The 12,174-nt window shown below is 40.3% G+C and overlaps 1 protein-coding gene across 2 annotated transcripts in view; it reads right to left on the bottom strand.

Moving 5' to 3' along the window:
- The window catches only part of MYOM1 (myomesin 1), a 91,538-nt gene that overhangs the window by 36,604 nt on the left and 42,760 nt on the right, over positions 1-12,174 (bottom strand). For both annotated transcript variants that reach the window (XM_063130591.1, XM_063130590.1), the window contains exons 10-16: positions 9,740-9,881; positions 8,354-8,553; positions 7,330-7,386; positions 6,115-6,239; positions 4,470-4,653; positions 2,300-2,474; positions 417-538 (exon numbers count right to left, since the gene is read on the bottom strand). In XM_063130591.1, coding sequence (XP_062986661.1) covers positions 417-538; positions 2,300-2,474; positions 4,470-4,653; positions 6,115-6,239; positions 7,330-7,386; positions 8,354-8,553; positions 9,740-9,881 — 1,005 coding nt within the window. The remainder of the gene's footprint in view (positions 1-416; positions 539-2,299; positions 2,475-4,469; positions 4,654-6,114; positions 6,240-7,329; positions 7,387-8,353; positions 8,554-9,739; positions 9,882-12,174) is intronic.

Genomic DNA, 12,174 nt, shown 5'->3' with positions numbered 1-12,174 from the left:
GACTTCAGAACATGAATACATGAGAATAACTGTATTAGTGGAGTCAAACAATGAAGCAAATTAGGCATATAAATTAATAATCTTACTTTTGCAAGCAAGGACATGTTAGAAGTGAAATATATACCACATTATGGAATCAGATTGCCAAGTCATTTCACAGAATGTGAACATACTTTCTATATATGGTTACAGGGAACACAACCAAGGAAGTCTGGGATGATGAAGGTGAGAAGTCAACAAGTGCATAGTGACTGGATGACTGTGAAATGATGGAAGTGAAATATCAAATATTAAAAATGCTTAGTCAATATGTACAAACAGTACTGTAAATAAATATTATTAGTTAATTGTGTCCCTAGCTATAATAATTATAATATTGATTCCCACTTCTGCTATAGGAATTGCAGCTCACTTACCAATAGCTGCCTTGACTTCAACTGCTTCTGACTCTGGTGAAAATCCGCTGAGTCCAGCTGCATTAACAGCTCTGACACGGAAAGTGTAGTGATCCCCAGTAGTAAGTCCATGGCAAATGAATCTTAAGTAAACAGCAAAGAGAACACCACTCAATGATATTCTAGATTTGGCAAATCCTATTTACTAAAGCTTCTATGACACGTTGCACTGGGACCTCACTCTTTTGAGGGCCATAGGGATCCAAGAGAAAGGGATTTCAAAGGAAACCAAAGGAAAGGGGCAACTAAGCATTCATCCAATTATGTGTGACTGGATTATTATTACTGTAGTGTAAGTGCTCATGGCTCTGATACAGATTGGGACCATGACACTTTAGGAGAGAGGGAGGGATTTAAGCTGTCCACCTCTCTTTGTTTTCATCTCAAAAATTTCCACACATCCCACAGAGGGGGTGGGACAGAAAAAAACATAATAAATTCAATAAAGCCTTTTTTCTCCATCTCCCGCCCCACCCATGGTGGGTGAAACTTCGGGATGAAAACTAGAGGAGGGACAGTTTAAATCTACCTCCAAGATGACCATAGTCCCAATCAAAATTGGGGCCTTCTAGTCCTACACTAAAGTATTTAATCCTGTCAAATATTTAGTTTGGCCTTAAGAGAGGGCAATCATAGGGAGAAATGCAATTTGGGGGAAGTATCCCAGAAGTCTTTAGTAGCCCTGATCAGGCATTCACTCTCATATGTTCCCCATCACAGGAGGGAGGGGAGAAGAAGGGAGAGCCTTGCTGGCCCCACCCCCTACATCATGTTCCTGATAGCCCTGTTCCACAACCCACTATGCGTTGGGGCACTCAATGCTTACAGCAGGGAGCCTACTGTATGAATTCAGTCTCCCTGTGCAATTTAGTACCTTAATTCTAAATGCATGCATCCCTGCACTCCTCGCACCCATGATGGGGAATGTGTGAGGGGTAAGAACTGAACAAAACAATCATTTCTTGAAAATCACATTTTACCCATATATTGCCAGCAACTGCAATAGAGCTTCTTCCTTCAGAGAAAGGAATAATTCCTTTCTGTGATGGACAGCACCATCCTAAGAAGTAATAGAGAGAATTTGATTCTGGTATGCAATTCCCATGAGCCAATCGGGGTATGCATTTAGAAGCATCATTTAGGAAGGGCAGGGAAGGCAATCCCACCTTATATTTCGGATGACGTCCAATTACTCCCTAGAAATACATATATTTTTGCCAACTCGCTTCTACCTACTGGGTGGCAATTATTAAGACAACTGTCTTAATAATTGCCACCCAGTAGGTAGAAGCGAGTTGGCAAAAATATATGTATTTCTAGGGATGCTATAGCCACAAATTCATGGCTATGTATGTTATAGCCACAAATCATGTTGCCTTACAAGAGAGTTTGGATAACATTGTTGACAGCGTTGTTATTTTCATTATGAGGTTTTAAAAAGCAAGCAAAATGCAGTTAAATTGGACTCCATTTTGGCAATCTTCAATACATTCTTGCAGAAAATTTCGCCACTGCCCAAAGGAAATCTGAAATGGTGCCCTTTTATGTATTGCTCTTTAAAGAACACATATTGCTTTGGATGAGAGATCATAATGTGTATTCTTACTATTTAATAACAAATAATTTATTGCTCAATCTTTGTGCCAGCAATAAGTGCTTAGAATTGGAAATACCAACTGCTGCACCAGTGAAATATCACAAACAATGACAGTATTCCAAGAAAATTAACATGATGTTGAAGAAACAACTTTAGGTTCCAGATATCAAAAGAATAAATCTATCAAGCTATCTTTCAGTATGTAATAGTGAACTGTATGTTTGACATCTATCCATGGATATATTACCTTGAGCCTTTTACTGGTTTATTGTTGCATGGTTCCCAGTGACCAGATCCAACTTTGCTTGCTTCTATGTAGTAGCCAACCAATTCTTTTGCATCTTTGGATTCTGTCCAAGTGACAACTACTGAGGTATCTGTATTTCTGGTGGGTACAACATTGCTAGGGGCACTAGGAATATCTAAAGACAAAAGAAGCAAAACAAATTAATGCCCACCACTGTTGACATGAAAACACTGGATTCCTACTTTTCTCTTACATTAAGCTAATGTACACATAATATTGAATTCCATCAAGCAAGTAATAATTAGGGGCAAATCTGATTGAACAATATCTTGTTTTATGTACACAAGACAACCAAAACGCTATCAGGAACATGATGCCATGCAATCAGGAACATGACACTATGACACATTTTGAGAACCACGCTTAAGAAGAAGATATATTTTTGCTAGGCTGGCTCAAAGATTCTGTTCCATGAAGAAAAGGAGCTTTCTCTAATGGAAGGTCTTCTTCCATCAGAGGAACCCTCCTTCCTTTTGGGATCTTCAGATCCAACCCCTTGTCTTCACAGTGTGCTCATTTAGTAGCACAGAGAGTATGATAATCACTTTTTTGAAAACAAATGTCTGTAGAACACATGAAAGGCTGATAGTTTCAATCAACTCAAAAGAGATGTAATCTTTTTCTTTCTTTGATGGAGGCCAATCTTTTTGCAACTCTCATCCATGCCTATATCTTAAAGTTATAAACTGTTTTTTCCATTTACTCTTCTGTTTCTCCTAATTATCCTGATCGTTTGCAAGACAAAATCATTTTAAGTTTCACAAGAAAACACATTGTCATTTCTTATGACCAATAAGAAAAACATATTGTGGTATAAGTACAGAACTTGAACACAAGTTACACTGACATTAGCTTTACCTCTGCTTCAGTCATCATGCCACTTCTAACCAATAATGTCACTGGCAGCACTATGCAATCACATTTAGTTCAATGGGACTTACTCCCAGGTAAATTGGTATAAGATTGCAGCCTTAATCTCTATGTATTCAGAGCTCTCATAAAATTGGGCTAACAAACATTATTTTAGAAGTTCATCACATATGGACCATATAAACTGCCCAGAGAGCTTCAGCTATGGGGCGGTATATAAATTTAATAAATAAATAAATGCATTTAAATCATTTGTTTTTTTTAATTTAAAACACCTGGTCAGTTCCTAAAATGTGATGAGTATTGTACAAGGTACAATCTGCATATTGACCCAGAAGTGAGCATCTAGAAACTTTAAAAAAAATGTATACTCCACATCGTTACACAAAGCAATCATAAACAATATGTAATCCAGAATCCTAGTAAAGAGGAGCTAGTAACTAGAAGTGCTTTCACCAAATTGGCTAAAGCTGTTATGCTTTCTTCACTTGGCAAGTGGCAAAAACCTTTCATGGCAGGGTGACCTGATATTGATTCATCACTGCAGCCATGATAATTGCTAGGAAGTCTTGAGAACTGGTCAACAAGCTTCTCCATTATCTCATGGCCTCCATCCAATAAATGAATGAGGACTCCTGGTCCCTCCCCACCCCACTGCCAATTGGTAGCAGTGGCCTGACAGTGCCTCCTCATGGAAGCTGCATGGAAAGGGTAGCATAATGCTCGTTGCTTTTTGATTTCATTGGTGACATCTTTGACTTGCTTTTAAAAAAAGTGGAGAGGGGGGAGAAGTAGCCTTAAAAATTGTAGATGGAGTGAACAATTCTGGAATAAGAGTATTTCGGGATAAATTTATACCTACAGCAAATTAACTGCTATTTTCTAAATAGTGGTTTTTCCATTGCTATACTCTCTGATGAATAGGTTATCCATATTAAAGGACCATCAATTAAGCCAAGCTTTTTCTTTTTTTAAAAAAAATGTAAACACAGGCCATGGCTAGACCAGGCTTATATCCCGGGATTGTCCCGGGATCATCCCTGTGCATCCAAATGACACACAGGGGATCCTGGGAGCAGGCAGGGACGACCCCTCCATTTGCCTGGGATAATCCTTAGGTCTAGCTAAAGCCATAGACAAAACTGAACTCATTCCCATCCAAGTGGGAAAAGGTAAATCCAGAATCATCTTCAGAGGCATCTTTTGCTGAAAGCAGTGCTGCCCCTGGATGAACACTTACCAAGTTTGTCACCAACCACAGTGGTTTCAGTGGCTTCTGAGGGCTCACCAATTCCAGCTGAATTACAAGAACGGACACGGAATTGGTAGGACTTCCCTTCAGCTAAGTCAAAAAGTGCAAAGCGAGGGGACTTCACAGGGATCTCAGTGTTCACTCTTTGCCAGTTTTCGGTTCCTGCAACACACTGAAATCAAAATTTCAGAATTGGACAAAGTAGACCTCTCACAACAAGAAACCTTGCAACTCTCCAGCAGAAAGGAGCAAATCATTTTTGTCACTATGCTTCCTTAAACTGGAACACCCAATTTGTGGTGGGTGGTGGGTGGGGGCTTGCAGTTTAAGGTGCTTCTAAGGGAGAGCAGACTTGTTCTTCGCCAACAGCCGCAAAAATGGGCAGATGCTGGGTTCATAAAGCTGTCCTCCTTTCCAATGTCCTCTTACATATTAACTTTATACCATGGAGGCTGGTGATTCTGATGTCAGTGGGGCGGTGAATCAGCTCCAGGCTTCAGTCACAACCAGTCAGAACTCTAAAGGAGCTATGCAAGGTTCAGAAGGCAAGGTCAAACAAACTGCTGGAGAATATGCCATTACCAAGAGAATGCAGAGGATAGGGATTTATTGTAAACCCTTATACAAGATAAAGCATACTGAAGAGAGGAAATAGAATAGTTACTGGAGGAACATACATTAATAATCTTTTGTCATTTTATTGGTTTGAAATAGATATGAAAATATTGGATTGGTTCCTGAGAACTGCAAGCAGAAAGAAGCTTGCAGAAGGGGGCTTTCCTGCCCCCTCCTCTCCATTCCATCTCCCCAAAATCTTCCTGGACACTCGGGGCTCCTCCAAAACGGGGCTAGGTGAAGCAGTGGGGCTTTTAGGAGAGGGGGAATTCTGCCAAAATCAGACAGAGGCACATTGGTCTGTGAGGGGTAAGTGGCCTGCTTTTGGCCAGACTGAAACCCCTCCCAGCCCAGTGGCGCGAAATCCTGCCCAATTGGAGATGGGCACGTCTCTACCTTGCCCCGCCCGCAAATCCCTCCCCACGTCCAGGCTATGCCGGACGTGGCAGAATGAGCATTCTGTGAGCAGAGCAAGGAGGGTTCCTTGGTCCTCAGGAGCAGATTTTCAGGCACACAGGGGCTGCAATGGGGAAAAGGAGTGGGAAGTTCCTGTTGGCAAATTTCCTTTCACTCACAGTTGTCGGGCTCCCACCCCATTAAGTACTGGGAAATATATATCAGGGAACAAATTTTAAAAAAGAATTAGTGACATCTATCACAAAAGATACTAAAGATACAAAAGTATTAATCAACTTATGTAACCACAGACAACTGCTCTTATGTTTATAGAATTCTAGGTCTGAATCTACATCTGTGCTGTGTTAAGAAAAGTAATTTATGACAAAGGTCTTGAGGAAAGAAATAGAAATCCATTTTTTTTCTTTTTTAGAGGCCTTTTTCCTATCTATTCACTGCTTTCTTCAATCTGTTGGAAACACTACCAGTAGTTTTTGTTCTTCATGTGAGATAAAAAATAGTTCAAATGAAAACTGTACCAGCCTGAAGTTCTTAGGGATGGAATAAAACAGGCCTTGGGGGAAATGACTGAGATAATGGGGGTTTGAAACTTTTGTTTTACCTTTTCAACAAAGTACATGACACCCTCGTGACCCCGTTCATACGGAGGTTTCCAGCTAAGCACAATATAATTCTTTGTGGCTTCTGTAACATGGAGGTCTAAGGGTGGTCCAGGAACAATGCCCTCTGTATCAAAAAGAGTGAAGGAAGAAAGGCCTTTATATATAGAATGCCATTCACAACATCAGGGGTTCATAACCTGTTCATCTTCCAATGTGATATATCCCAGCATTCTAGATAGAACAAACAGACTAGTCTCTGCGCAAAATAATAACTGACACAAATCTGATATCAGAAATGACAACATTAAAAACCGGTGGGTGAACACTTCAGCTTCCCAGGGCACTCTGTCAATGGCCATAAGGTGACCATTCTTGAACAAAGGACAAATTTTGACTTGAAACTACTGAAGTATTAACTCACCAAGAGATTCAACTCCAACTCCTGCGGCTTGAACAGGGACAAAGACTTTTTATCACGCTGTATGTGTAAAGCAGCTAACCAGTGCAAAGATGCCTGTGTTATCACCCAACAACTATTTTGTGAATGGCTACTGTTAAGGTAATTACCTCTGTCTGCATTTTCCACATTTCAGTTCTTTCATTGTTTATAATACACACACACACACCTGCAACCATGTATATATAAATACCTGCCAACTGAGGAGAACACTTTATGCATCTGATGAAGTGGACTGTATCCATGAATGCTTATGATATAATAAATGTGTTAGTCTTTAAGATGCCACAAGACTCTGTTGACTTTGCTGCAATAGACTTAACACAGCTACCCTTCTGACACTTTATATATCTAACACCACTAACAGGGCAAATGAGCCTGCAAAACTATTGATATGGCTTATTTCTGTGAGACCAAACAACTTGAGGCTAGAAGCTGAGAATACATATTTCTCTAGTCATGCTCAGATTGAAGTAGTTTTATTTCCTTCAAGAAGAGTAAAAAATATAAAAAACATTTTCCAATCCAACATAATTTCCATAAATGTTCTTATTTATATGGGTGTGAGCAATATGTTGCAAAACTCAATATCCATAACTTATTTTAAACAGCAGGGGAGTAATCCATTGCTTCACAAAATTACATTCTGAAGGTAAGATTTCTTGAGGGAAGCCATGAGAAAAAATGTTTGGAACTAGCAATGCAAATGTGCTCAAAAAACAAAGAAGAGTTGAGACCAAGCTGAACTAGTATTTACCTGTAGGTTCTTCCTCAGTGACAATAATCTGTCCTGTCCAAGGAGCAGAAGGGTGACCTGAAATAGAGGCAGAGATAGGCCAACCTCAGTCATATCTGGCAAAAAATTGCCACATACTAACGCAAATATTTCTTAAACCTCTGTAGGGTGCAATCCTATGCATGCTTAAACAGAGGAATGTCCTACAAATCCCAGCACACCCCAGGCAGATTTTTCTATCTTAACAAGCATTGTATTGCACCTTTAATCTTAATCAAGGATTTCTAGATATGGCAATGTATTTCAATAATAAAAACAGAATTATTAAGAAATGCATATACAAGTGAATGCTTATTTCAAATTGCTGACAGAGAACCTGTACTTACTCAACATATATTTAAACTGTGGCAAACAAGATTCCTGTAAATTGAACAATAAACCTTGCCTACCAAAACAGGATTGAAAGGGGGGATTATATGACTCCCTTCTGTATCTTTAAAAACTCATTTTGATCAGGAGGGAATACTTCAATACCATTCCAATTCTGCCCAGGCTAAAAATGTTGAAGAAGTGGATTTCTGGTTAGATTGTTGATTTCTGGTGTGAGAATGATCCTGGGTGGTAAAAATAAGTATTCTGACAAAACAACAACTTCATTATCGGAGTTGGAAAGCTTCCTTTGATAATGAAGCTATTGACTGCCTATTTGGAGTGGAATGAAACAAGAGAATCAACGGGGCTGGAGAAAACATTATGCTAAGTATATTTTAGCACAAGGCTCCATTGAAAATGTGCCCTCTGTTCTGCTGAAATTATCTGTCAGAGCTTCATCGTGGAAAGTGTTCTGGTGCCTATGCTGGGTATTCCAGTTAGTGATTCGTAAGCAGTGGATGCAAAGACATGTTATGAGGAATATGAAAGAGTTTTGTTTCTGACAAATTCCACTTTGAAAGGCCAAGTTTGCTTTACTACTCCTCCCTCTAGTGGAATGTTCCTGCACTCCCATCTTTCAAGCTCTGATGAAATATATTAAGAAGGCTCTTACTTCTAAGTCTAGCCCTATCAGCAGGATCCAATGCTGCCACAGGCTCTGAAATGCGGGATGGAATGCTTATTCCAGCATTATTCACAGCTCGGACTCGGAATATGTAGGAGCGTCCTTCTATTAAACCTGTGACTGGAAAGCGAGCAAACTTCACTGGAGTCTCATTGCACTGGGACCAGTGCGTAGTACCAACTTCACATCTGAAAGAGGGAGAAGGGGGTGGGGAAGCAAGACTCTTTACTGACACAAGGAAATCATGAATATATCCCACAATATTTGCTCATCTGTAGGGCTGCTTTCAGTGCACCTGTTGGCCGCATGGGATATATTGTTAAAAAAAAAGATGCACAAGGATGGTAGGTCACTTATTCCATGTGGGTGTTGGTGCAGCCTCACTCTCTTTTCATAAAGCAATCTAAATGAAAATGTATAAAATACATTTGTTAAACTAATTCACTGGGAAACAACAGAGGGCAATTGCCCTCTGTCATGCTTTCAGGCTTCCCAGAGGCATCTAAATTGGTCACTGTGAGAAACAAGATACTGGACTAGCTTGGTCTGATGCAGCAGCAGGACTCTCTTCTTACGTTCATTATCCACATACAGTGCAAGGATGGAGACAAGGAGGAGGAATCACAGGCTACTGTTCAAGCCTGTTAGACTGTAATGTGTGAAGTGGCTTTCATTCCTTCAGATTGCTCAAGCAAAATTTCCCTGGGCTGTAACTGCTTATAGGTTTTACATGCTACTATTAAACTTTTAGAAGTTTTATACTGCGTTTTATCATGTCATATTTTATGGTTGTGAACTGCTGAGAAAGCCTCAGCTACTGGGCAGTATAAAAACTAAATAAATAAATAAATAAATAAATAAAAGGTCAAGTTTATATATAAAGTTTCATGAGCCCCTTTCATACCTTCTTCTCCGGACATTCACTCTAAGCATACAGAAAAGAGGATTCTGCCACTGGCTCCACCCCTGATCTCCGTGCATATGGCCAAAGCTCTGAGATGGGGCAACTATGCACATACATGCATAGGAGCCCTTTTTTAGACAGTCACCCCTATGTACAAAAGTTGGAGATAGGGCCAGCAGGGGTTGGCAACATTGTGGCAGAACTAGTGGGAAATCAGCATGCCAACTAACACTATTGGCATTGCACTACCGTAGTTTGCACTAGTGCAATGTAATTTATGTTAGTGATTCTGTCCTGTTGGATACTGCCCAAGGTTCTAAAAAAGAAAAGTAGATCCCGCAAGCCTGACAACTGCCCACCCCTGAACCTACCACACTGACACACTGGGATTATTTTCAAAAATCAAGAGGTCTTTAAGGTCATACTGTCACCAAGATGAGTTGTAATTTCAGTCTGGCACAAATACTGACTTATCAATGAAGTATCCCAAGACGGGACTTCCCCCATCAACAGCTGGCTGTTTCCAAGAGATGATGACATAATCCTTGTTAGCATCCAAACACTTCACATCCAATGGAGAACCAGGGGCTCCTGGTATATCTGCATCAGCATCTATAAGGATGGAGACAAGCATGTTAAAAATCTGAGTAACCATTAATTTAAGAGTACTCTTCAAAGGCCAAAATATGTCTGTGTTGTTTTCAGGACTGAAATTTTTATCTCCACTGATTGGTTAATGATGAATATAGATTGAATGGCAGGAATTATAAAAAGTGCAGTCTCATCAAGCCTTATGGAGAAGTTTTATTTATTGATTATCTTGGAGCTCAGGTTGACATATGCGGTCCCACACACCAATTTAATCCTTACAATAAATCCATGAGGTAGGTTAGGCTGAACAGTAGTGACAGGCCCTAGTTCAGGGGTGAACAGAAGGTAGAGTTCCAGCTGTTTGGAACTTCAACTCCCAGAAGTCCCTGCCACCATGGCCAATGTTCAGAAATGCTGGGAGTCCAAAACATCTGGAGATCTATTTTCTGCCCACTCTGGCCTAGATAATCTAGTGAGCCTTATGGCTTTCCCCAGCCCTAGTCCATATGACACGAGCTCTCAAGTATATTTTAGGAAAGGAAAGGAAAGGAACCTCTCGTGCAAGCACTTGAGTCATTGCTGACTCCTAGAGGGACGCCTGCTTTTGCTGATGTTTTCTTGGCAGACATTTGTAGCGGGGTGGTTTGCCATTGCCTTCCCCAGTCGCAGTTACCTTTCCCCCAGCTAGCTGGGTACTCATTTTACCGACCTCGGAAGGATGGAAAGCTGAGTCGACCTGAGCCGGCTGTCTGAGAACCAGCTTCCGCTGGGATCGAACTCAGACCGTGGGGAGAGTTTCAGCTGCAGTAACTGCTGCTTACCACTCTGCGCCACACAAGGCTCCTATATTTTAACTATTCTTAAATTAAACCTTGATAGTTCTTATTTTAGAAAATGAATCACAGAAGTATAAATCTGCAGAGCCTATTACAGGCCTGTGTATGAGAATTCTTATATAGCACTACAATGTATTTGTGCAAGCAACACTTATCTAACATTTTTGAAGCCAAACTATGTAGTAATTATAGGAAGCCATTTTTTATGTCAATTCATCTTCATTTGCAGCATAGTACACTTTTCATATAGTTCTGTGTCCTTTTACAAACTTTTGGCAAAATGGAAGGTGGGGCTGGGTGGGGGGCAGAATTCCACAACGTTTCTAAGAATTCTATAAGACCAGGGTTGGGGAAGAAATTGGTTTGGTTCACATTTTCATACAAACCAACATAATTCTCACTTCCCAAACTAATATTTGAGTCAGAGCGTAATTATCGTCTAGTTTTTGCACTTCTCTGAATTGTGTGATGCAGAACTCCAGTAAAAAAAAGCATATAAAATACATTCATATGGGGAAATTGTGTACGAAAATGCATATACCCGAGAGATGCATTGTTTCTTTTGTTATTTCAGTCACTTTTTCTGATTACACCTGGCATTTCCACGTCTAGTGAAAATGCATTTGCAAACAATACAACTACACTAAATTAACTTCACCAGTGGGCATCTCAGAACTGCCCATTTGGTGCCCTGCAGGTCTTTCAGACAATTCCCATCATGCCTAACCATTGGCCACAGTGGCTAGTACTGATGGGAGTTGTAGTCCAAAACATTCAGAGGGCATCAAATTCATAGAATCATAGAATAGCAGAGTTGGAAGGGGCCTACAAGGCCATCGAGTCCAACCCCCTGCTCAATGCAGGAATCCACCCTAAAGCATCCCTGACAGATGGTTGTCCAGCTGCCTCTTGAAGGCCTCTAGTGTGGGAAGAATGTATTATTTATGTATTATTGGGAATGGCTGTTTTAGAATCATGTTGCTTCTTCAAGATAGTCTCCCAGTTTTTATGTTTTCTAATGTGAAAGGAAAATTCTTTAAAGATCTAGTGTTGTCTTTACAGAAAATTAATAAATGTTAGCCAATATAAATATTTCAGCTGATTCAGTAGCTCCTGCTTTTGTTGAGAGCACAAATAACCAGCCCCTGGGGATTTTCTCTAATTTGTGACCATGTACACTTCAGCCATGTTCTGCCAGAGAACTGTAATCTGCATTTCCCTCGGTTCTGCTGAACAGGGCAAACTGGCGCCATTCTGGGCTGGGTCATTGAGCCAGGAATTTGAACAGCCTCCAGGATTGGCATTACTTTCTTCAGCTGCCTTCAACAGCTGAGACTGATATAGAGTCACTGCATGAACCAGTGAAATGTGATCATATCAACACTTGTTCAAAAGAGATGCAAGCACTTGTTGGAGGACATTCTCTCCATGAGAAACTGTACTCCTTGTACAAAAATGTTAAACAAACTAATTCAAGT

The sequence above is a fragment of the Elgaria multicarinata genome, chromosome 7 (genome assembly GCF_023053635.1).
Source record: "Elgaria multicarinata webbii isolate HBS135686 ecotype San Diego chromosome 7, rElgMul1.1.pri, whole genome shotgun sequence".
Lineage (NCBI taxonomy): Eukaryota > Metazoa > Chordata > Lepidosauria > Squamata > Anguidae > Elgaria > Elgaria multicarinata.
Note: the sequence above shows the minus strand (reverse complement) of the source record. Positions and strands in the feature narration are given on the sequence as shown.